This window comes from Hemicordylus capensis, chromosome 1, assembly GCF_027244095.1.
Source record: "Hemicordylus capensis ecotype Gifberg chromosome 1, rHemCap1.1.pri, whole genome shotgun sequence".
Classification (NCBI taxonomy): Eukaryota; Metazoa; Chordata; class Lepidosauria; order Squamata; family Cordylidae; genus Hemicordylus; species Hemicordylus capensis.
In genome coordinates this window covers 73,780,126-73,803,367 of record NC_069657.1, presented here as the reverse complement: position 1 = coordinate 73,803,367, position 23,242 = coordinate 73,780,126, and the positions used below count along the sequence as shown (strand labels likewise).

General features: G+C 42.8%; 1 protein-coding gene across 3 annotated transcripts in view; it reads left to right on the top strand.

The window, feature by feature from the left end:
• Positions 1 to 23,242, top strand: part of LOC128339410 (cytosolic phospholipase A2 epsilon-like) — a 70,861-nt gene that overhangs the window by 23,412 nt on the left and 24,207 nt on the right. For all 3 annotated transcript variants that reach the window (XM_053283290.1, XM_053283289.1, XM_053283288.1), the window contains exons 7-11: positions 15,887 to 15,929; positions 17,431 to 17,494; positions 18,049 to 18,215; positions 18,599 to 18,691; positions 19,032 to 19,069. In XM_053283290.1, the coding sequence (XP_053139265.1) occupies positions 15,887 to 15,929; positions 17,431 to 17,494; positions 18,049 to 18,215; positions 18,599 to 18,691; positions 19,032 to 19,069 (405 nt within the window). The remainder of the gene's footprint in view (positions 1 to 15,886; positions 15,930 to 17,430; positions 17,495 to 18,048; positions 18,216 to 18,598; positions 18,692 to 19,031; positions 19,070 to 23,242) is intronic.

Genomic DNA, 23,242 nt, shown 5'->3' with positions numbered 1-23,242 from the left:
CAAGTGTGCATTGCATTGTGGATATCCCTCTGGCACTGGCTGGGAGCTGGTGCTGGCAGATGATTTAAAAAACCGGGCTAAGGGAGCACTTGCTCCCTTAATGCCATTTAAGGCACTTGCTCCCTTAACTCCATTTAAGAGGCTGGCCTCTTCAGTGGATTTGCTGCCACCATGTTGCTGATCAGCCAAGACCGGGCTTGGCTCTCTTAGCCTGGTTTTGGCTGATTGTAAGAACAGCCTCTTATTCACCTAAGCTTTTTAACTAGACTTGTGGTTTTAAATTGTTTTAAGATTTTAATTTCTGATTTAATTTGTTTTGTGTTATAAACCACCCAGAGATGGAAGTTTGGGGAGGTGTACAAATATAATAAATAAATAACAAACAAAAACCAAGTTTATACCAAATGAATACAAGAAAAATGATTATGCTCCACACATATGAGAAGAAGACAGTGTGGCTGTAGAGTCACATCTTTGCTCTTTCTCAGTCTTTGTTCTTACTGAAGGCCTGCATACAACCATTCACAACCAGTCTTCATCCCTTGAATCACCGTGGGCTCCTAGGCTGAGCAACTAGCATAGCGATTCCATTGGTTCTGACAATTTCAGAATGTTCTAAAAGCTGGAGTTGGGTATTACAATTGTGAAGATTTGCAATAAATTCAGTTTGGGACTATTGGCCTGAATGCTTTACCACAAATGTGTTCCATCTATACCTGAGAGAGAAAAGAAACACTTGAGCCCATTTGACACTATAGAATGCTGTGCAAGAGAAAATTGCTCCTGGCTTTTTCTTATATTTGAATTTGGACACAGGAACCTAAGAAATTAGAGACTGATATTTTTTGCTCTAAGAACGACTCTCTCTCTCTCTCTCTCTCTCTCTCTCTCTCTCTCTCTCTCTCTCTCTCTCTCTCAATAACCAAATGTGCAAATCATGGATGGCTACACAATATTCAATTAATGCAAAAGTTAAACTTAATTTTGATTTACAGGCTTTTGGGCAGTGTTAACAAAGGCTTTTTCTTCATAGTACGACTTATGGATATTACTGTATTTTTAATATAGTGGCTGAGGTTGTCCTCACAACTAGCCCTTTGAGGTTAGGAGAAGGTTAAGCCTGGTACAGAGATTTGTCTGGAGCCACAGAAACCTCTGCTACCCAGCACCTACCAAAGTGGGTAGCCTAGCTTCTGGACCCATTCTTTAACCAAGGTAGGACAGAGACATCTGCTGTCCTACCTCAGCTTTTGATCATGTGGATGATAGGAGCCTCTTCTGCAGTTCTGGGAGCTGGTTTACAAGAGAGTCCAGAGGGAATGCAGGACCAGGGAGAGGCATGCTGCTGCATTGCCTAGGGCTGCCTCTCTGCTGCCTGCATGGTACATTGTGGGATTCAGGAGGACTTCCTCCTCCCCATCCCATTTTGGGAGTCTGCCACCATGCTGGTCATGTGGGTGTGCAGGTGGCGGAGCCCAGAAGAGGCTCTGATCATCTGGGGAAAGACAGGTAGGATCCTGCCTCCCCCACAGCCTAGCCCACTTTGGTCATGTGAATGGTCTTATTATATTTAATATGATGCAATGTTTTATTTAGTTTGTTCTTATGTAGATATGTATTAAACACAAAGAGGAGTTTGGTTTAACAGAGATAAAATTATTTATTTCCACAAATATGACACTGGTACTTTGGTTGTTATACGTTATGTATATGTCCTGATGCACATTAGAATTGCTTACGGTATTAGGCCTAATACAGCTCTATTCCTTTCTGCCAATATAAACCTAAGTCTTTGCTGTTGGTACCATTGCATTGGCATGGTCCATGAATCAAATCAGTGATGGGTGAATTTCTTTCAGCTCAATTCAGAAATGGTATCATAAACTCATTTCCACTTCTAGTTTAATTTCAAAATTTGAAAACCATCATGCTAATTACTTCATTTGGAATGCAATGGGGCCCAAATGTTCACCCCAATGAGCTCCCCAAAACTACTTCGTGACCCTACCAATCCCGTACATGCGCCCCATAGTTCTATCTATATGCTTCCCTTCACCCAATCCTTACCATGCAATCCCAACCCTTTCTAGGCAGCAACAAGATCAACATGTGTCTCTCTGAGAGGCCTCCATTCCTCCCTGGTCCCTAGGACACTAATATGGCTACATTATATGCACCAGGAATTCTTCAATATGTAGTTTTCTGAGGTACCTATGTAGATATATTAGCAGCCTTCATGAACCTATGACAGAAGCCCTATTCAAATGTCATATTCAATGTTTGTACAATCTAGCCCTATTCAGACACTGTTTGTTTGTTTATTACATTTCTAGACCACCCCATCCAAAGGCTCTGGGCAGTGCACAACAAGTTTAAAAAACATAAAAACAAACATTATGTTCATTATGATGGATACTCATACAATGAAAGTACAGTGTACACAGGTACAGATCTGTACACAAGTTATTCACACATTATGTGAATTCATAATGTGAATAACATAATCATAATGTTAACTTGGCAACTTGGCAAAGAGGCACCTTTTAATGTGGTGATTCTCTTTATTTAGCCGGGGGAGAGTAACTGGCCCTACCCACCCCCAGCACAGTACTTCCAGTGACTGTTGCTGGTGTCTGTCTTACGTTTCTTTTTAGATTGTGAGCCCTTTGGGGACAGGGATCCATCCTATTTATTTATATTATTTCTCTGTGTAAACCGCCCTGAGCCATTTTTGGAAGGGCGGTATAGAAATCGAATAAATAATAATAAAATAATAATAATAACATAATTCACACATAACATTATGTGTGAATAACAGGTACAGTTTCCTATTTGTACCATGAATTTGATGAGCCTGTCCTCGGGTTCCCTTGGGTTCACTGTACTTGGACACAAGTACAGTCTTTCACACAAAAACATGAGTGTACAGATGTATGGACACTCATACAGTGTAGTAGCCCTATTCAGTTGTTATTGCAAAGCACTGTACACAAGTACAGCATGTAAAATGGGGCCAGGAGTCCTGCCCCATTCCCGTCATTCATTCATGGCAGCACACCTCTTCAAGTTAGTGATGTTTGTCTGAAGAGATGAATGCTGCATCCATGATGGCAGGTACTTCCGTGATTGGGTGGCTTGAGCACTTGCACCTCCCAATCACATAACAGTGCTCTGCAATAACATCTGAATAGGGCTAATATCTGAATAAAGCTATATGTAAGCTTTTCCAGCAACATCTCAAGTGCAAGAAGCCCTAGGGTGCTTGATATCCCTACCAGGTGCTTCTTGTTGATCTGCCATGCCCAGAAGCTTGGTTTACTTTCTGAACTGGAGTTATGGAATGCAGCCAAGCATTACAAGCTGGAGAAGTTTGTATTCCAACAATGGTGCACCTATGTAATTTTGGATCCTAGACCTAAAAGCCTTTTGAAGCCCACCTACCTCCACTGCCCGCTTGTTCACCACCAGATAATCTGCAATGCTCTATTTTTTTTTTACACCAGAACACGCTCAGGGAAAGGTGGATTTATATATTGTTTGTATTTTTAGAAGGTATTTTGAACAAGAAACTCTGCACTGATGGCCTACACAGCACATATCACATTTTGTGTGCACAGGCGGGGGGGTGGTGGTGGTGGAGAGATTCTATATTTATTTTTGCAAACATTTATTCAGATGTTTACAGCTAGCTCCTACACTGCTAGGTGTGAAACTTTTTTTTTTGGCAGCTATACTGCAATATCGGAAAAATTATTAAAAATCAATTTCAAATTCAAGATTCAAAGCCTGCTCAACCTGCCGCTACATCTGTGCCCAATATCAAAGCCCTATGGCAAGCCATTCCAGGAGATCTAAAGGGTAGAAATGTGGTGGGGGGCTTTAAGGGGCAGGGAGGGTGCACTTACCATCCCCGCCACTTTTCCTCCACTGGCGCTCTCCCCAAAATGGCTGGTGCAGGGCTGCTGAGTACCTCCCTGCAGCCCCGGTCAGCCTCGTCCAGGAAGTGGCCGAAGTGCATGCCTACAAAATAGCAGTATAATAAAACATGACCCACATCCTCTATGCCCTGTGTATTACATGGATAGTAATGGTCAGAATAAGGAATCCTGCCATATCTACCATGTATGACCGCTGAGGTCAATACATCAAAGCGAACCCGCACAAATGCTCTATGATATTTGGAAGTTATTAGGGCTTGACAATAATCAGCTGGCTTGGTGCTAAAAGCAAGTCTCCATGATTTAAGTCGTTTTGGGGCCAATCTCCTGTTGCCATTCCATAGCTAATGTTCTTTACAGCCTTTTTTTGCTTTTTCATAACCCATGGATTGCAGTGCTTCAGGGGAAAAGCCATAAAAAGCTACCTTTAGTTTAACAACTGACTTTCACTGTGATTGGAAATCTTCAAGCATCAGTGGGGCCAGTCCCATTGGTGAGAATACCACCCGTAGCCAATAGTTAAGGATGGTAATCCACATTCAAGTTTCCACTCTCATGACTCCTAATTCCAATCTTAATGCTGTATTAGAGATGCATCTAGGGATTGGCATAATTGGTCTTAGAAACTTAGATTGTACAATCTCTATCAGGGCAAGGTTAAAGTAAGGGCCCAACTGTGCATCATATACAGCTACGCCACTACTTTTGCCTCAAATAATTTAAAGACCCTGGGGGCATATCACCCTCCTTTGGTATGATAGTAGGATAGAATATCCAAAGCACTCCTCTGTGCTACTTGTCTTCACTATCTGAGTGTACATCTCTCTGACCAGATGAATGGAAGGTTATTCCTAGATAGTTAAAACAGTGTACCTGGTCTATTTTGTTGCCATTAATATACCAACTATTGTCCTCAACTCTCCTGGCAAAGGTCATTATTTTTATCTTTTGATAGTTTATCAGCAGCTTTTCATCCTCACAGAATTGTGCAAAGGATTTTAGGGCTCTTCTTAGCCCTACCACAGACTGTGACAGAATAACCATATCACTGGCGTACAAAAGTAGTGAGACATGCCTATGTGCTAATTTAGGCAGGTGGAACTCTTTTTTTAAATCAAGATATTATACTACTGAGTTGATATAGCAATGAAATAGTAATGGGGCAAGCACACATCCTTGTTTGACTCCTCGTATTGTAGGGATTGAATTGGTTAATTGGCCCTGAATGCCACATCTAACTCTCAGTTTGGTGTTACTATGCAGCTTATATATCAGCAATAGGAAATGTTTTTCAATATTAATTAGCAATAGTTTCTTCCATAACCTCTCTAGGGATGAAATCAAAAGCAGACTTTAGATCTACAAAGGGATTTTTAAAACCATGTGCGTATTTCTCCTCTAGATGATGCAAAAGCATCATCCATTGATCTATTGTAGATCTTCCTGGCCTAAAACCTGCTTGTTTTTCAGCTGGAATATTGTTATCTTCTGTCATAGAATTTCACAAATAGGTGCTTTGTGTAAAACGTGCTGACCACATTCAAAAGGCTGATCGGGTGGTAGTTGGCAGGATCTTTCCTTTGCCCTTTTTTAAAAGATTGGGGCAATAATTGCCATACCCCAGTCTTCTGGGATATGGGTGGATTTATCAATATATGAAGAATGTTGCCAGTACTGGTGCCCATCAGTCAATATTGGATTGGAAAGTTTATTCAAGAGCCTTTGGTGGGGATCTTTGTCAAAAGCTTCTTGGAAGTCGAAGTATACTATGTCAACTCAAGGCAGGTGAACCGTGAGCAGATGCTCTGCTTCTGAGTCGGAGAGAGAAAGTGTGACTCAGCTGAGTAGCACTCAGCCCCATCTGGCCCCAGATGTGACACCAAGCTGGGAGGAGATGAAGGCAGGCACACTGGGGCTGGGTGGGTGATTTGGAGGCCCCCAAGAGATAGCAGGGGCTGTGAGGCCATGGACCTGGTCCCCAAAGTCTGGGGAAAAGAGCACCTCTGTATTCCAAACCAGGTAAATACAAACTTTGGCAACATCACTAAACCAGATGCATTGGTTCTGACCATATGGAACAGATGATCAGGCTAGTTCACAGAATGCTTTTGCCACCATCAGCATACGTAGGCCAATTCTGCTTAAGGGTGACAACTGATGCCCAGCAGGCAGTGGTTAAGGAGGTGAGTTCTTTATTCTTTTATTCAGGTAGTTGATGGGCATGTTTTGTGTTCATATGTTCTCCTGTTGTATTTCATGAATATCAGTATTCTCTCTCTCTCTCTCGCTCTCTCGTCCGCTTATAGGGTCCAAAGACAAGTTGGACGTCCTGCTCGTGCTGCTCCTGCTCCTCCTTCTGGTATTCTTGCATTAGGATCTCGCTGGGTCAAGTGGTTACGCAGTGTCCATATCCCCAAGCCTCCTGGATTCTAATGGAGGCCCTGAAGCTCAAAAATTTCTTGTGGATCCTGGAAAATGAAATTGTACCTCACATTTCTAAAGTACCTAAGTAATGTTTAACGCTTGGCTGCACAAGAAGCTGTCCTGCTTAGTTTGATGCCTCTGAAACAAACCAAAAGGCAGTGAAGTTCACTGAAAAAATAGGTAATAAGACATAGAAGATGGAGTTCTGTTATGGAAACATTGTAGCCCATGCTGAGCCTACTATTTATTCATTCATTCATTCATTCAATTTCTTTACCACTCTTCCAAAATGGCTCAGGGCAGTTTACAACAGGATAAAAACAATTAAAACCAGTTAACAATTAAAATCAAAACTATAAAGACAGAATAAAACCAATTAAACATTCAAACAGCTAAAAAAAACCCTGGAAATCCAGGACAACCATTTGAAATAATTTAAAATAGTTTACAGTAGCTTAAAAAGCCTGGAAGGTCAGGCCAAACAGATAGGTTTTAAGGGCTCTCCTGAAAGACCTTAATGAACTCAAATTACGGATTTCTGCTGGGAGTGCATTCCACAGCCCAGGAGCAGCTACAGAGAAGTCCCACCTCTGAGTCACCACTAGAGGAACCAGTGGTAACTGGAAACAGACCTCCTCAGATGACCTTAACATGCGGTGGGGATCATGCAGAAAAAGGCGCTTTCTAAGATAACTCGGACCTAAGCCATTCAGGGCTTTAAAGGCAATAACCAGCACTTTGTATTTTGCCCGGAAACATATTGGCAGCCAGTGTAACTGTTTTAAGACAGGCATAATATGATCTCTCCGGATTGCCCCAGAGACCAATTTGGCTGCTACATTCTGAACTAACTGAAGTTTCCGAACTACGTACAAAGGCAGCCCCATGTAGAGCACATTGCAATAATCAAGCTGGGAGGTCCAGCTGATGCACCACTGTTTTGAGGTCATCCTCTTCAAGGAATAGGTGCAGCGGTCAAATCAGCCATAGCTGATAGAAAGCACTCCTGGCCATGGCCTCCACCTGAGATACCAGGCTGAGGACTAGGTCCAGGAATACTCCCAAGCTGCACACTTCTCCTTCTGGGGGAGTGTAACCCCATCCAGCAAGGAAGATCTAACTCACCCCTCAGATTCTGAGCCCCCACAATGAGCACCTCCATCTTGCTTGTATTCAGATTCAATTTGTTATCCCTCATCCAGCCCATTACTGCCTGGAGGCAGGCATTTTGAGAATGAGTGCCATTTCTTGAAGATGAAAAGCAGAAATAGATTTGGGTGTAATCAGCATACCAATAACACCCAGCACCAAATCTCCTGATGACCTCACCCAGTCATTTCATGTAGATATGGAGCCCTGAGGGACTCTATATAACAGTTCCTGTTTTGCGCAACAACTGTCACCAAGCTCCACCATCTGAAATCTAGCAGAGAGATAGAAGCGGAACCATTGCAAAGCAGTGCCCCCTATCCCCAACTCCCTCAGGCAATCCAGAAGGATACCATGGTCGATGGTATCAAATTCCACCGAGAGATCCAGAAGAACCAGCAGAGTCAAACTCCCTCTGTCGGTTCCACAGTAAAGGTCATCCATCAGGCTGACCAAGGCTGTCTCAACCCCATAGCCAGCTCTAAAGCCAGTTTGAAATGGGTCTAGATAATCATTTTCCTCCAAAACTGCATGGAGCTGGTTGGCCACCACCCTCTCAATCACCTTGAGCAACCAAGGGAGATTGGCCTGTAACTATCCATCACTGAGGAATCTAGGGGAGGCTTCTTAAGAAGCGGTCTAACCATTGCCTCCTTCAGACAAGGAGGCACTCTACCCTCCCTCAGTGATGTATTTATGATATTAACTAGGCCACTTCCAACAATCTCCCTGCTAGATAGAAGCAGCCAAGTCAGGCAAGGATCCAGAGAACAGGTGGTAGGCCACACCACCACAAGCAGCTTGTCCATATCCTTAGGAGTCACAGATTGAAACTGATCCAATCTAATACTGCAAGAGGGATCGCTGGACACCTCCTCCATAGACCTTGCAGAAATAGTGGAGTCCAAATTGGTCCGAATACAGGAGATACTATGGCCATCTTTTCTGTGCATGTGGAATTGGAACCAGCGTGTACCCAGCTCATGAGGACTGATGCACTGAATAAACACTCAGAAAATAGCAAGCTGCCTGATACTGAATCAGAACCTTCGTCCATATAGATCAGTATTGTCTATACTGAATGTGAGTGACTTCCCAGGATTTCAGACAGGGGCCTTTCCTAGCCTTACCTGGAGATGCCAGAGATTGGATCTTGAGTCTTCTGCATGCAAAGAATGCCCTGCATCACTGAGCGATCACCCCTACCCTGAGGTCCTCAAATAAAGCACCATCTGGATGTGCTGTCTGTGGAGTAGGAGATGATTAAATTGACTTTTTCTTGCTCCCTGTCTTTCCAACAGAACTGGATTTGAGCACATTTATGTTTTCCTAGACCAACAAGAAGTCTGTGTGAAAATAAAAATAAAGGGGGAAAAGTATAGAAATGTAAATAAATGTACAATATATATATATATTAAATATGACTATAAACTTGAAATTTTATTGTATGTTTGGTTTTTTAATTAAATAAATGGTCTATAATATTGAATTCTGTTTTAACACTAGTATTGTCCACCCCGCCCACTAAAAACCCATTCTCAAGCCTTCTTCAGATGTTTTAACAATTGTGAGTGCTGTACATGTGTGGAGCATTCCAGGAATCCAATCTGAAACCTAGGCCCTGTGCCGGCACATTCAGAAGTCTCCACTGGGTGCTCCAGTTCCTGGTCATGGGGAGCATCTGACCATGAGTACAACATTTGTCTCTTCAGACAAATTGCCACTCTGGACAGTGGAGAGGCTGGGCTCCAGGATGCATTCTTGAGATGCTGTACTAGCAGAGTGTTCACACTTTTATAATATCTGAAGAGGACTTCACGATGACTATCACTAAGTTAATTATTGACTGAGCCCATCCTAGGGCTGGCTCCAGATTTCTATGGGCCACTGGCACAGAGCCAATGACCCACACTAAGCCCTCTTTGGCCCCACCCCTTCAGCACTTCCCCTTCCTCCATTGACCACACTGTTTCCCTCTTCTTCTCTCCCATTCAGCTTCGCCCCCTTTAAATTAATATGTTATGTCCAGCACTCTGACAATGGAAAAACTTTCATTTGCTTTCATTTCATTTTAAAAAAATGAAATATTGCACTTTCCTTGGACCATCTCACCTACAGGAAAGGTTTTAGTCATAAGTAAATGGTATTTTCCAGCAATCCTCTCCCGTCAAAGCAAAATGATGATTCTGTAATCTATGTCCCTCTGTGTGGAGGAATGATCCCTTCCCACTTTGTTTTATGGTTTGTAATTTGTTTTGTACTTGCCTTGCTCTGTGTCCATTCTAAGTTCTGAAGGGACAAAAACGTTCTGACAAGCAGCTTTGCAGGTAAAAGTTGTCAGCTGCAGAGTTTTGGAGGGAAAGTTGTGAACTGTTATTGTTGGTTGTCTCCAGGGCGCTGTCCAGATTGCACACTACCACAGTGTCATGACGTGTCCCTTGAGTGTGCTTCTGAACTACATGTGTTTCAATATTGCAGTCCCTGTGCCATTCACATTTCCGATGCCTTCTTTCAGGTTTTATTGCTGTGTTACAGCCCTATAACGTCAAATAGTGTGTCACACACACAAAAAGCTGTATTTTCCCATTGTGGGAGGCTTGCCCGGTTGTTTGTGTGTTGCGATGTGGTGTGGTGTGGATGGTTCAAATGGCAGTGTGATGATTTGTTGATTTTTAGAGCCCCCTTTAAATATATGTATTTATTTTTTCCACTTGAGTTCTTGCTCAGCAGTGCACTGCAAACTGATTTTGATTTACTTCCTGCTTTTGTTTTTGATCACATTTATTTTTTGGAGGGCTGCCCCACTGTTTCCCCATTCTAGTGTGGTGTGGTGTGGTGTGGAGGGCTCATTCTGCGGTTTGATGAGGTGTTGCTATGTAAAGCCTCTTTCCGCATATTAATCCTTTTTTTATTTTTCCACTGAGGTTCTTGTGCAATCCTCTTTTAATTTGCTACTTTGGCCGGAGGCTCATACTAGTGCAGTTGAGTGGATTTCTGAATCCAGCCTTCACCCTTTCTTTCGTCTTTACTGAAGAGGAAGCCCACTGAACTAAATCATTTACTTCTGTGCAATCCCATTTGTTTCCTACAAGGCAGTGGGACAGTCCAGGGCAGGGAGAGAGAACGGTCACTTAAGAGGAAGCCCATTGAACTGAATCATTTACTTCTGTGCAACCCCATTTGTTTATTGCAAAGCAACTGACTCCCCCTACCCCTTGTTTACTGCAAGGAAACCCAGTGAACGGAATCATTTACCAGCAAGCCTGCAAACTGTTCTCAAGGCAATGTGGTATGGTGGGCTCATTCCGTAGTTTGAGGATTTGTTGATATCTAAAGCTGATTTCCGTATATGAATTCTTTTTTTTAAAAAATCATTCAGGTTCTTGCACAATGGCACAATCCCCTTTCTATTTCCTTTATATAGAGAGGCAATCAAGGAATTGTAGTTTGTACCGTGGTGCTCCCCCTGATGGTGGTTTTATGCAAAACCACCTAGAGAATTTTTTAAAAAAAACCCTCATCACGTCATCCCCCTCTGCAACTCCATTGGCCAAAATGGGGCAGGAGGAGGGAACGGAGAACATGTTTTAAGTAGAACATATGCACTGTCCCTCCTGAGAAAACACATTGCAATGGATGGAAATATATTAATGGCTGCCAGCTTACCACAGATCATTAACATGATGTTGACTGCGGTTTGAATACGGCACCACAAGCCATCACAGCTTACACCACTTTCTACTAGGGATGTGCACAAATTGATTTTTTTTATTCAATTGTGACCCAAACAAATCACCCCTGACTTGTTTTATGTCCAAATCTACACCCCCAAATCACCTTAGATTCGATTTGTATTTGCTTTGATTCAATTTGGATTTGGATCTGGCTTGATTCAGACTACCTAACAAGGTCCTGGGGCACCAAATTTGGATGTTAGGTAGTTCCCCTTGGGTGCGACCTTCCACCCAAATTTCAAGGCAGTGGGACACTTGGTTGATTTGTAATGAATTTCTTTTTAGTTTTTACTGATTTTGAACATTCCCACCATAGGAAATAATGGGGATTTGATGTTGCCATATCCTAACCCTAAGACAGATCTCCAGCTTTACTTTTTTTTTGTTAAAAAAAGAAGAAGCAGCTATGCTCTAGCCCGTGTAGAAGTGGAGTTATGGAGCAAAATGTGTGGCCATTATTTTTCAAGTTTTCAGATTATTTGGTGTATAATTTTTCCTCATAATGAATCCCTATGAGGATTAATTGCACACCTTCATTTCTTCTGTTCATTTTGACTATCACTGGACAGTGATAGTCACTGTCAACTGTCCCCCCATGTGCGCGCGTACACACACACACACACACACACACACACACGTACTACATATATTTTAAAGGTATTTTTGAAGAGTTTAGATTCCTTGGCGTCTTCATTACACACCTTCATTTCTTCTGTTCATTTTTACCCCACTGCTTTGCAGGTGGGGGTGGGGAATTAGTGGTATCGCATTTTCCAACTATCCCCCCCCAAGCCGCTGGGTACTCAGTTTTTATTTTAGGAATTTTTGAGGTGTTTAGACTCTTTGGTGTGTAATTAATCCTCATAGGGATTCATTATGAGGAAAGGTTATTAGACACCAAAGAGCCTAAACACTTGAAAAAATCCTAGAACATAAACTGAGTAGTACCCCACTGCCTTGCAGTTGGGAGCGGGGTGTAGTTGGCACATGGCAGTTGATAGTTGGCACTGTCATGGGAAGAGATCTGGTCTTGTAGTAGCAAGCATGACTTGTCCCCTTAACTAAGCAGTGTCCACCCTAGTTACAAATGAATGGGAGACTAGAAGTGTGAGCACTGTAAGATATTCTCCTCAGGAGATAGAGTCGCTCTGAGAAGAGCATCAGAAGGTTCCAAGTTCCCTCCCTGGCATCTACAAGATAGGGTTAAAAGATATTCCTGCCTGCAACCTTGGAGAAGCTGCTGCCAGTCTGTGAAGACAATACTGAGCTAGATAGACCAATGGTCTGACTCAGTATATGGCAGCTTCCTATGTTCCACTGTCCAAGAGACTGTCAAAATGAATAGAAGAAATGAAGGTGTGTAATGAATCCTCATAGGGATTCATTGAAGGAATGTTGTTATACACCAAAGAATCCAAACACTTGAAAAATAGTGACCACATTTTGCTCCATACCTCTACTTCTACATGGGCTAGAGCTTAGCTTTTTTTTAAAATGAAAGCTGGGATTCTGGGGAAATTAATAGGAGGTATCCGAATCTCGAATCAATTCAAATCGTATCAGGCATGATTCGATTTGGATCTGAATCTATCCAGTGGACCACCACGGGGGTGATTTGTTTTGTCTCCAAATCACCCAATTCAGCTAGATTCAGGTACAAATCAATTAGTACCTGAATCTAGCTGATTTGGGTGATTTGCACATCCCTATTTTCTAAAGGTGTAACGCTTCTTATCTGGAAAGTGTCCAGGCAGAGAAAGAAGATTCTAGCTGCCTGAGATGATAAACTCTCTCATTGGCCAAGGTATCCCTTTAGAACTGAATAAAAGGGAGACAGTGCCACAGCTGGGGGTGGGAGGAAGAGTGAGAGGAGAGTGTTGGGACTCATGTCTATAGACATTGTCTTTGTTCTGGCTACTGATGTAGTATATATGTATATCTGTGTGGCTTGGGGTAGAATTTAGAATGTTTGTGTCAATCATCAGTTCTGCAGGCTGATTGGTTAGTTTGCATTTCGTACCATATGTTTGAGACTTATTTTTCTGATAGGCTAATCTTTCACTCAGAGTAGGACTGTTTACAATTTGGTATTGGTAATAGTTAAGTAGTTAAACCTTAGTAACTTTGTTAAATAAACTTTACAAGCCACAGTTCCTGCTCTGTTACACTCAGCTACAGAGAATAATCTTGCATCGACTGTTCTTGTACTGGAAACCTTTAAACACAAGTAAGCCTGTTCTTGTGTTTAATATATCTTCTGGTGTCTCTGTCAGTTACTTTAGTCCCACTTCATGCCTACCTTCCATTTCCCCAACACAACTAGATTTTGGTCTTGTTTTTTTCTGTGAGAGAGGTTTTAGAGACTTTAAGCCTAAGTAGTCACACAGGTTTAACAGTCTTTTTGGTGGCAGTGGATGGTTAGTCTGAGGGCTAGGTGTGGCTGAGCCCTCAAACTCCGATTCCCATGAAAACGGGCCCTGCCTGCAAGCTTCCAGTCTGAGAACAAATAGAGATGGTTGGAGAGGAAGAAGCAATAAAGTATAAGGGGGAAGGCTCTATTGGGACAACTGTCCCATTCCACCACTGCTGCTGTGTGGCTCAGATTCCTGTCTTACTGGCAAGACTACAGAGCTTTTCAATTCCTGGAGAGCAAATCTATGGCAATATTTCCAAGAAAGCATGGACACCAAGGGAAAAGCTACCACACATTTATTTCTGCATGCAGAACAGGATGGAAGAACTTGTGTGCACAATTAGAGCTCTGCCCCTGTGTGTAATCTTTTCCTTTTCAGCCAGGGTAAAAGTTATGGGAGTAACAAGCAGATGCAAAGCAATTGCTTTGAAATGAACCATATCATGCTTACAAACATTTTAAAAGTACAAATACAGTACTACAAACAGTCAAAAACAGTAGCACAAAACAATGGCCTGGTTCACATGTACACTTTAACTGCAGTTAGCACTAAAGTAACTGTATTTAGCACTTGCTGGAGCTAAAATTCTTAATTCCAATTTGTGCTACCGGGGTAGATGTTGCCAGGCATGTCTTGCGAAGGCCGCTCACTGCCCATGCCACCCTTGAAGTTGCAGCGATTCTGAGGGGCTGCAAACCTGCAGCAAGGGGTGCCGGGTCTCCGCTGCTGCCTCCCTCACCAACATCCACTCCACCTGCCAGCATCCCTGGCTCCTCAAGCAGGACTTTGCTCATGGACTCACAGATGTTGGGCAGCATGCAGCAGGCCATGAGCACGCTGGGCAGCAGGTCCTCCTCCATGTCCAGCAGGCTGTACAGGGCCTGCCATCGAGAGGGCAGGCCCTCTCCCAAAAGCGTGTTCAACTGCCATTCGGACGCTGCTGTGCGGTAGTTGAAGTGCTTCTTCAAGGCATTCTTTGGAGCACAGTAGGGGGTTACACAAGCCACTCTTGCACGCTGTACCCCTGGTCTCCGAAGATCACCGGCTTTACCATGCTTCGTCCCACCTGCATGGCTGGGATGTCCACCCACCTCCCATTGAGTAGCTTGGAGGCCAGGGGAGCCCCAGAAGATGGCTGTGTCATGGCTCCAGCTAGGGATGTGCGAACCGGCTTGAGGTTGAGCTGCTTCACCATTGAACTGTGCCAGTTCGAGGGTCTGCCCTCAAGCCGGACCAGGCCTGGTTCGGCTTGATCTGGAGCTGAACCCCCCGGGCCAGCTCAGAGCCGGACCAGGGTTCGAAAAATGTTCGGGGGGGAGGGTGTCCCTTCATGCCCATACCGGCCATCCAGCCAGCTCTTCGGCCCATTCGGGCCTTCACCCTCTGGCACGGTGGCCATTTTGGAGGCTGCCGCACCTGCACAATTGGTTTCCAAAATGGCCACCGTGCTGGAGGGGGAGGGCCCGAACCGACTGAAGAGCTGGCTGGCCAGTATGAGCATGAAGGGGGGCCAGTAGATGAGGGGGAACCTCTGTGGACCCCCCCCCACCGCCTCCAACAACTCCCCCAAAGAGGGTAAGTTAAAAAAAACTTTTTTAAAAAAACAACGATGTTCATGAACCCCCCCCGGACCGGACCGAACCAGGGAGGGGGCGGTTCTGTCTGGGTCCAGTCTGGACTCGAACTGAACTGGACCAGCCGGTTCTGTGCACACCCCTAACTGGAGTAGCCTCTCTCATAACTGTAATATTTAAATGCAAAAATCTCTTTTTTTATAAATAGGTCTATAAATGGTCTATAAAACCTGAACTATAAATAGGTCTGCAAAAGGCCTATAGAACTTGTGACAGAAGGGGTACACTTGTTTAAAAAGGTTGGGAACCCCTGCATTAAAAAAAATTAACATTAGCAGTCTGACCTATGCCGATATATTTGAGGTTAGGGGGAAAGCTATGCTATTTCCAGTACCTGTCTTGATTCTGTAGCTTCATATCAAGAACTATAGTCCTCACATGTCCTCTCATGTTCACAGTTGCCCACAATGTAGTTTTTCCTCCTCCTTAATTTCCCATCTGCAAAATAGGTTGCTGTAGTTAACAATTCCATCTAACAAGACAGTGACTACTGTGGCAATGAGATAGATTGCTACTATAAGATATTTTGCTCCTCAAGAGTGCCCTAGAAAATAAGAGAATATGATATTGGCATTTTTTATTTTCTTTTTCAGTCCACATCGTCCCGAAAACATCATTACAAATGGAACACTAGTGGTAATTATGATTCATTTTCAGACTTCTTTCCTAAAATGACTTTCATTTGCAAAATGTAAGCCACCCTGTCCTGCACTAAGTAAAGGGGCCTATATGCTGTTGGTGTACAATGAGTCTATGTGAACGGCAGTGGATGACATTTGCTTGTGAATATGGGAAAAAGTTTGTGCCAAGCTGCTATTCCTTCCAATGCCTTTTACTATTTCCCCCTAGCCTTCACTGATCTATTCCTCTTCTTCCACATGGTACACATCTTTTAGATGGGAGCACTTCATATGCTTCTGGCTATCTTATAGTATTCAATCCTGGCAGAAATCTCCAAGAAAAACAATTACAGATAACGAGATGATTAGAAATGATCAACAATGCTATTTTAGATTGATGCAGGATGCATAACCATGTATGGATCACATCCTCATATGGCTTGAGTATCTACAATCATATGAAAAGTAGGGTAATCAGTGACCATTAATCAAGCTGGTTTAATCATCAGAGAGCTGGATGTAACAAACTGGATGATTTTTGTGATAACCCCCATGGCTGTTTCTATAACATCCAATATACACCATTGTTGGAGATGTCATATAATAGGGTAAAAAGTTGGACATCATTACAGGCCAGTTCACACATGAGACAATCCCAATGTAGTTCACATCTAGGCTGGGGTGCTGTGGAGGTTCCATTTGCAGGAATCCCCATGTGGGTGCTATGCATGTGACCAGCCTGAATCCATGATGGTGGTAGCACTTTTTGAAGCCAGCACCAATATATATCCCATGTGGAGACACTGATTCATGCAAACTACTACTACACACACTTACAGTATATACTGCTTTTCAACCAAAATTCTCAAAGTAGTTTATATGAAAATAAATAAGATCGTTCATTGTCTCAAAAGAGCTCACAGTCTAAAAAGAAACATAAGGTAGATACCAGCAACAACCACTAGAGGAATGCTATGCTGTGGCTGAATAGTGATAGCACCTTAACGCAGGTGTAAACAACACCTTTACCCAGGCCTGGCTGAGAACAAGAGGAATCAGAGATAGGGAACTGAGGGATGATGAACAGTCAGTACAAAAGGTTGGGACAAGGATCTATAATGGCATGGGAAGAAAGGAAGGAGTGTAGGGGTGTATCAACAAGGGGTGAAATGGGACAGGGATAATTGGGGGAAATTATAATTCTTCCTCCATAAGGTGTGTGTTTTTGGTTAGAAACCTCCTTTATGGTGATCTTCCCCCTCCCTCCCCAACCCTCCTCTCCCTCCAAGAGTTGTCTTTGTCCCCCAATGAAAAATATCTCACTGCACACCTGGTGAAGTGGCAGGAAGCTAGAGAAACAGCTATACTATGGACTTTAACTGGGGGAGCCAAGGAGTTGAAAGGGATACCTGGATTTCGTATACTAATTTAGAATAACAGGCTAGAACGTGTGCTGCATGTTGATATGTATTTGGTAAATGGATCGTTGTGTTCTTTATGTCTCATTGTTCTTACAGTCACGAGAAATTTCATGTCTGGAGGTTCAAGTGGATATTGGGAAGCTGAAGCAAGAATATACACGTGAGGAATCATCGATTTGTAATGTATAGATTGCTTTGAACTGTTATTTCAGAATCATGTGAAAGATATATAATCCTATCTATCAAGATTTTTCTGGTTTCTGCTTTTGACTATTTTCAGAGGATATGTGCAAAACTGTATATGCACATACCTTTCATACCTGGTAGGATATGTTTTTATCTGGGATGCTAATGCTCCAGGTGCTAAGGGAGAAAGGATGGGGAAAGAAGTCCCCTCACAATTAGATTTCCTATTCTGCCACCAGGCCCGACCAGGAAAGTGTAAAGGAATTGAGCCATGACATGGTTTTTACAGTCTGAATTATGATCCAAGAGAGAGGGGGAGTACTCAGCACAGAGATGTCATTTTTTAAAAAATGAGCACCTCAATCTCACATGTTATGTGTAGTTCCATCATTGTCTCCTGGGAGTTTATGTAACTGGACTTGGCTGCATGTCAGAAAAAGCTTTTTTGAAACAACTGAAGATTGTTTCAATCTTCATTAATGGAGTGGCTATTTTTAACATTCCCTTTGTGCATTTTTCTCTACATAGAAGGGGATCTGATACTTACAATCAAGGGTTCCTATGAGGAAACACAGAAGATTTCGATGGCTCCTGACAGCAGCCTTAGCAACAGAAATTCCATTGAGTTTCACTGTATCAAGAATAATCAATCATGTCTAGAGGTCATACTGCCAAAGAAGACACTATGGTCAAAGGTACCATTGATAACTTTGCATCAGTAGTTGGTTGGCTGCCTGAAACAAATGTGGGGCATGCAAGTTCTCCTATTTCAGACTTGTTTTTTAAACTGATTTTTAAAAAAGGAATTTAATTTAGATATAGAAACAAAGACTGCATTTTGCAACAATGTTTTTGTCAGATTCACTTTTAATCATGTTTCAAAGTAAAAATTCCAATAAAAAATATGAACATCTCAAAATTCACAATTTGTATTCTGAAGTTTTGCTAAATTTCAGATTCTCACAAATTTCATTTTAACTTTATAATGTATGGATTAATGGCAATCAATATTTGCGTAATGTAGAAATTATTCTTTTGTGCTACATCTCCATAACTCTTTATTGTTTAAAATATTTAGTTGACTTCATGCACAGAGAGGGCAAGAAGTAATGCTTCTGTGACTTTGCCGTTGACTGAGCTTCCCATACATGAGAAAATAAGCATAGGAGAGGTGAGTCCTTTACCTTTCAGACAAAAATCTTACACTGAATTAAAAAAATTGCCGAGTGGAGAATAATAATTATAAAAATCAAAGTTTTTGTCAAATCAAGACTACTGTACTGCTCTGCTCTAGTAGGAAGGGGAAGAATGCTGTGATAAACAGGCCTAGGAGAGTCAATTGACTCAAATGTCAATCATGGAGAGCATTTCATTCAGCATAAACTCTTGGACTTTCTATAGCAGCTAAAGGTGTTCAGTAATAGCACTGGGCTGCTTATCCTGCTGTGAGTCTGAAAGGGTGGAATAGTTCATTATATTTCTGCAGTTTTACTTATTCTCTTGATTTCCAGGACAAAACATTTGATTTGCATGTGAAGGCAAGAGACTGGTAAAGTATTACTTTTCTGTACTAATTTCTTCTAAACCCAGACAATTCTCTTTTTGCTATTCAGGAAAATGTGGTTCAGAAAATGTGACTTGGAAAGACTATTTTGTGATTATACAAGAGTAGCATTTTGTACAGCTTGCTCCCCTCTTTGTCCCCAGAGCCATAATGATCTGGCTCTGTTCTTGAGAAAGTTAACTTATTGGCTGACATGATGTGCAGTGTTCTATCATTCCCGTTGGGAATCAGTGGTTGCACAAGCAGCACTACTGCAGTTATTCCCATTGCAGCGAGTGGGGAAAAATGTGGTAGCACAAATGATCATTCTCCATAGCATTGGGGCTGCCTTATGGGTCTGTAGCAGTCTTGCATGGTTTGTACCATCACTGACACACTGTTCATCATGTTGGCCACTGTATTTCAGGAACAGCTTTGGCAACAATAAGAAGTGCCCTTCTCTTCTGATAATATTTTTTTGTAATATTAAGTAATGCCAAATGTGATTGGCTACATAGTACTGTGACATCGTTACATTCATTATTCCCTGATTTGTGGCAATCACCCTTCTGACTGATCCAGGAAACACTGCCCAAAGCTGTACTTAATTTGCAATGCAAATTAATTTCATACATGTGAAATTAACTTAATTTGCCTTCAGTTATGTTGTCACATAGCCTGACTTGCTATACGTAGATGTGTTGTGGCATCTTCCTATTTACTACATGATAACTGATGACTGGGATTGCCAATGTGACTAATCCAGGAAGAAGAAAGAAAAAAGCAAGTATAAGAAGAAATGATACCCAAACAGGGGCATATACGGAAACAATGACAACAAACAGAATTGAAACTTGTTCTAGTAAAAACTAATCAGCCTACCTTCCTTTCACTGTCTCTACAACTGGACTAAATTCAGTTCAGATCAAGGTCCACAAGTCAGATCTCTTGCACCTCAAATATTCATGCATTCACCATCTTGGATCGGGGTGGATCACATCATTACAAACTACACTATTGAGGTGTCTATGTGTGTCACTCACAACTGTACCAAATTTGGTTCAAATCAGTTAGACAGTCCTCAGGTTAGTGCACTTACACATTAAAAGTTCTCACGTCAACTATCTTGAACTGGGTTGGATGACATTGTCACAATCTACACTGTTTAGGATGCAAGTTAGCCCACTTGCGTCCACCATCTTGAATCAATGTGAATGACATCATCACAAACTACACCACTGAGGTGTCCTTATGTATTACTACAGCTGTACAAAATTTGATTGAAATTGGTTAAGTGGTTCACAAGTTAGCCCACTTTACCCTCCGAAGTTTACGTGTCTGCCATCTTGAATCAGTGTGTATGACACTGTGCTGTTGAGGTGTCCCTGTGTGTCACTCACTGCAATTGTACCTAATTTGGTTTAAATTGGTTAGACAGTCCACAAATTAGCTTGCTTGCGCCTCAGATGTTCATGTGGCCGCCATCTTGAATTGGAATGGATGACATCATCACACACCATGCCATTTGGGCATTCCTATGTGTCCCTACAGCTGTAGCAAATTTGGTTTAAATCGGTTAGGTGGTTGACAAGTTAGCCCACTTGTGCCTCAAAAGTTTCTGTGACTGCCCTCTTGGATGGGAGTGGATGAAAGTGCTGTTGTTGCTTGTTGCAAAGTATGTGGGCAGTACTGTTAATGAAATTGTCCTGGGGGTGATTGGTGTACACCCTAAATTTGTGTTTGGGCTTGCGTGGGGAAATTAGCTCAAAGAGGACAGGTCCATGTCAGATTAAATTTGTGCAAAGTTGTGGGCCCAGGAAATGACTGGACTGAGGCAAGATTTAAGTTTGAAAATCAAAAGAAAGTCTTTATTGGAGGGAGGGGTACAGCGGAAAGAAATGTGTGGTTAAAGCAACATTACTATTAAAAATACGTTTAACTGCAAAGAGGCATTTTAGCTTAACGTCCTAATTGTTTAAATTCCCAGGCAGGCAAGAGAAAGAGGCTTTTTAGAGATGGAGGTGGTTGGATTTAAGAAAAGGGAATAGGGATAGAGTTTGGCCAGTGAGGGTCAAATGTTCATATCACCTGATCTGGATGAAGAGACCTTGGGGCTCCTGGAACAACCAAAGGACCTTGTCCCTCAGGGACAGCTCGGTCAGAGGCAGAGGCGAGAAGGTTGGAGGGGTTAGTTGCTAGAGATGAATCCATGAGGATGCTTCCTCCGTGGAGTCAGCTTCCTATTTTGGTGAGGAAGACTGGGCAGATCAGGCTAGGCAAGAAAGCCGATCTGAAGGATGGCACGGAGAACTGAACACAGCCTTGCGTGGTGGCCTGTGAACAGGAAATCACCCAAGCAGCTGGTGATTCCAAGGTATGCAAAGAGAAACTGGATCATGGAATTGGGCTTTGATACCCCAACACGTCCTGGGGGGACATTCCAATTGACATTTTATGTTGAATAGGTGTGTTGGGTAAAAACTGGCAAGGATTCCATTGTTGCTGATCACTCTTCCTGGGTGTAACAATGTGGGAATTGCCGAGGCATGCCAAAGCTGTTTATCATGAAAATAGAGTGCATAGACATGAGAAGAGAGTGCATGGACAGAGAGTCCAATAATCCAATCAGTACTTTTAATGGGTGCATCTCTAGGTCCTTATCTCTGACTCAACCTCTTTTGTGAGGAGGGAGATTTACCTCATGAGCCTTATCTGCATTCTTCCTGCTGAATTAATTGGTGCTTTAGCTTGCTGCTATACTTTGCAAAAGGAAGGGAGGGGCTGAGGCGTGTTCACTCCGAGTGCAGAGTGGACTTGTCTGGAAGTTAACCTGCTTGAGTTAACTTCTGGGGTCTACTTAGGGTGTCCCAGTATAGGGAGGGCATGCATCTGCTCCCCTTTCCAATTTGCTTGTTATTAGACAAATCTAGGGGTGACTGGCCTACAGTCAACTACGTGACCTGTCCCCATGTGCCATAAACTGAGAGCTCATGATGATGTGAGGCTCCTAAGCATGTCAAGAGTGAGATCTCCAAGCCTAGAGACTCAAACACAAGTGAGGGGGCTCCTGGGAGCCAGCAGAAAAGCATTGCTAGCAACAATATGGTCTCTTGATCTTGGAAATACCCAAAGTTATCTAAGCTCAGGGGATTAGGTTAGGCACAGTGAAGTGAGGTTCATTACTGCAAAGCAAGTTTGTAGATCACACTGTAATTGTTTGCAGCAGTTAAGGCTTCTGTATGCACACATCCTTTCCTCTCCCTTAAATAGTCAGCGGTGTGTAGTTATTGGTTAACTATGTTGCTTTTTCTTCCCCTAAAGAAAAACTCAAGGGAGCATTTCCTGGATCAGTTTCTCTCAAATGAGAGGACACTGGAGATTTTTTATCTTTATCTGACCAGCTTATTTACACATTTTGCAAATTGAGAAGGAATGGGTTGGTATTAGCATTCAGCCAAAACAATGCTTTTCCTAAGGTAGAATCAGTGCAGGATGTCACCCTCTAAAGAACCAACAGCACAGCAACATCCTCCTTCCCAGCCTCTGCATCCAAGACATCCAGTTCACAACTACTCCCCCATGCCAGGTCTACAGCTTCATTTCTGAGAGCCTTGTACATTCAATGTGGTTGGCCAGCAAACAAGCAAAGAGGGTTCCTTGCTATGGTAAAGATGCCCCTTAATCATCTTGAGTAAGCTTTGATGAGTGCCTTCCATCCTGATTAACTTGGGTGCCTGAACAGGACTGGCCTTGCCATCAGTAATGGCCAGGACCTCAGTGCACCTGAGCCAGAACATTAAATGCCATCCCCCTTGCATGTGCATCCTCTCCAAAGCTCTCACCTTTGCCGCGTCCTCTCCTCCACAGTGGTTATAGCTGCCACCACTGCCTGACTCAGTTATCTCCTTCCTCCTTTCCTCCTTCACATGCTGCTGGGCTGGTTATGAAAAGGGGGAGGAACTGGAAGAGGAAATGCGGAAAGGAGAGTAGAGTACTGGAGTCTACTTATCTTCCATTTTCTCCCCCTTTTCATAACCAGTCCCACCATGTGCAAGGGAAGCAGAGGATGAGAAGGTGGAGAAGGGTGCATGTAGAGTCAGGTGGCAGTGGTGGTGGTTGCCACAACTGTGAAGAAACAAAAGGAGGGCTATCTCTGAGTGCTCTTTGCTGAGCAGTGGC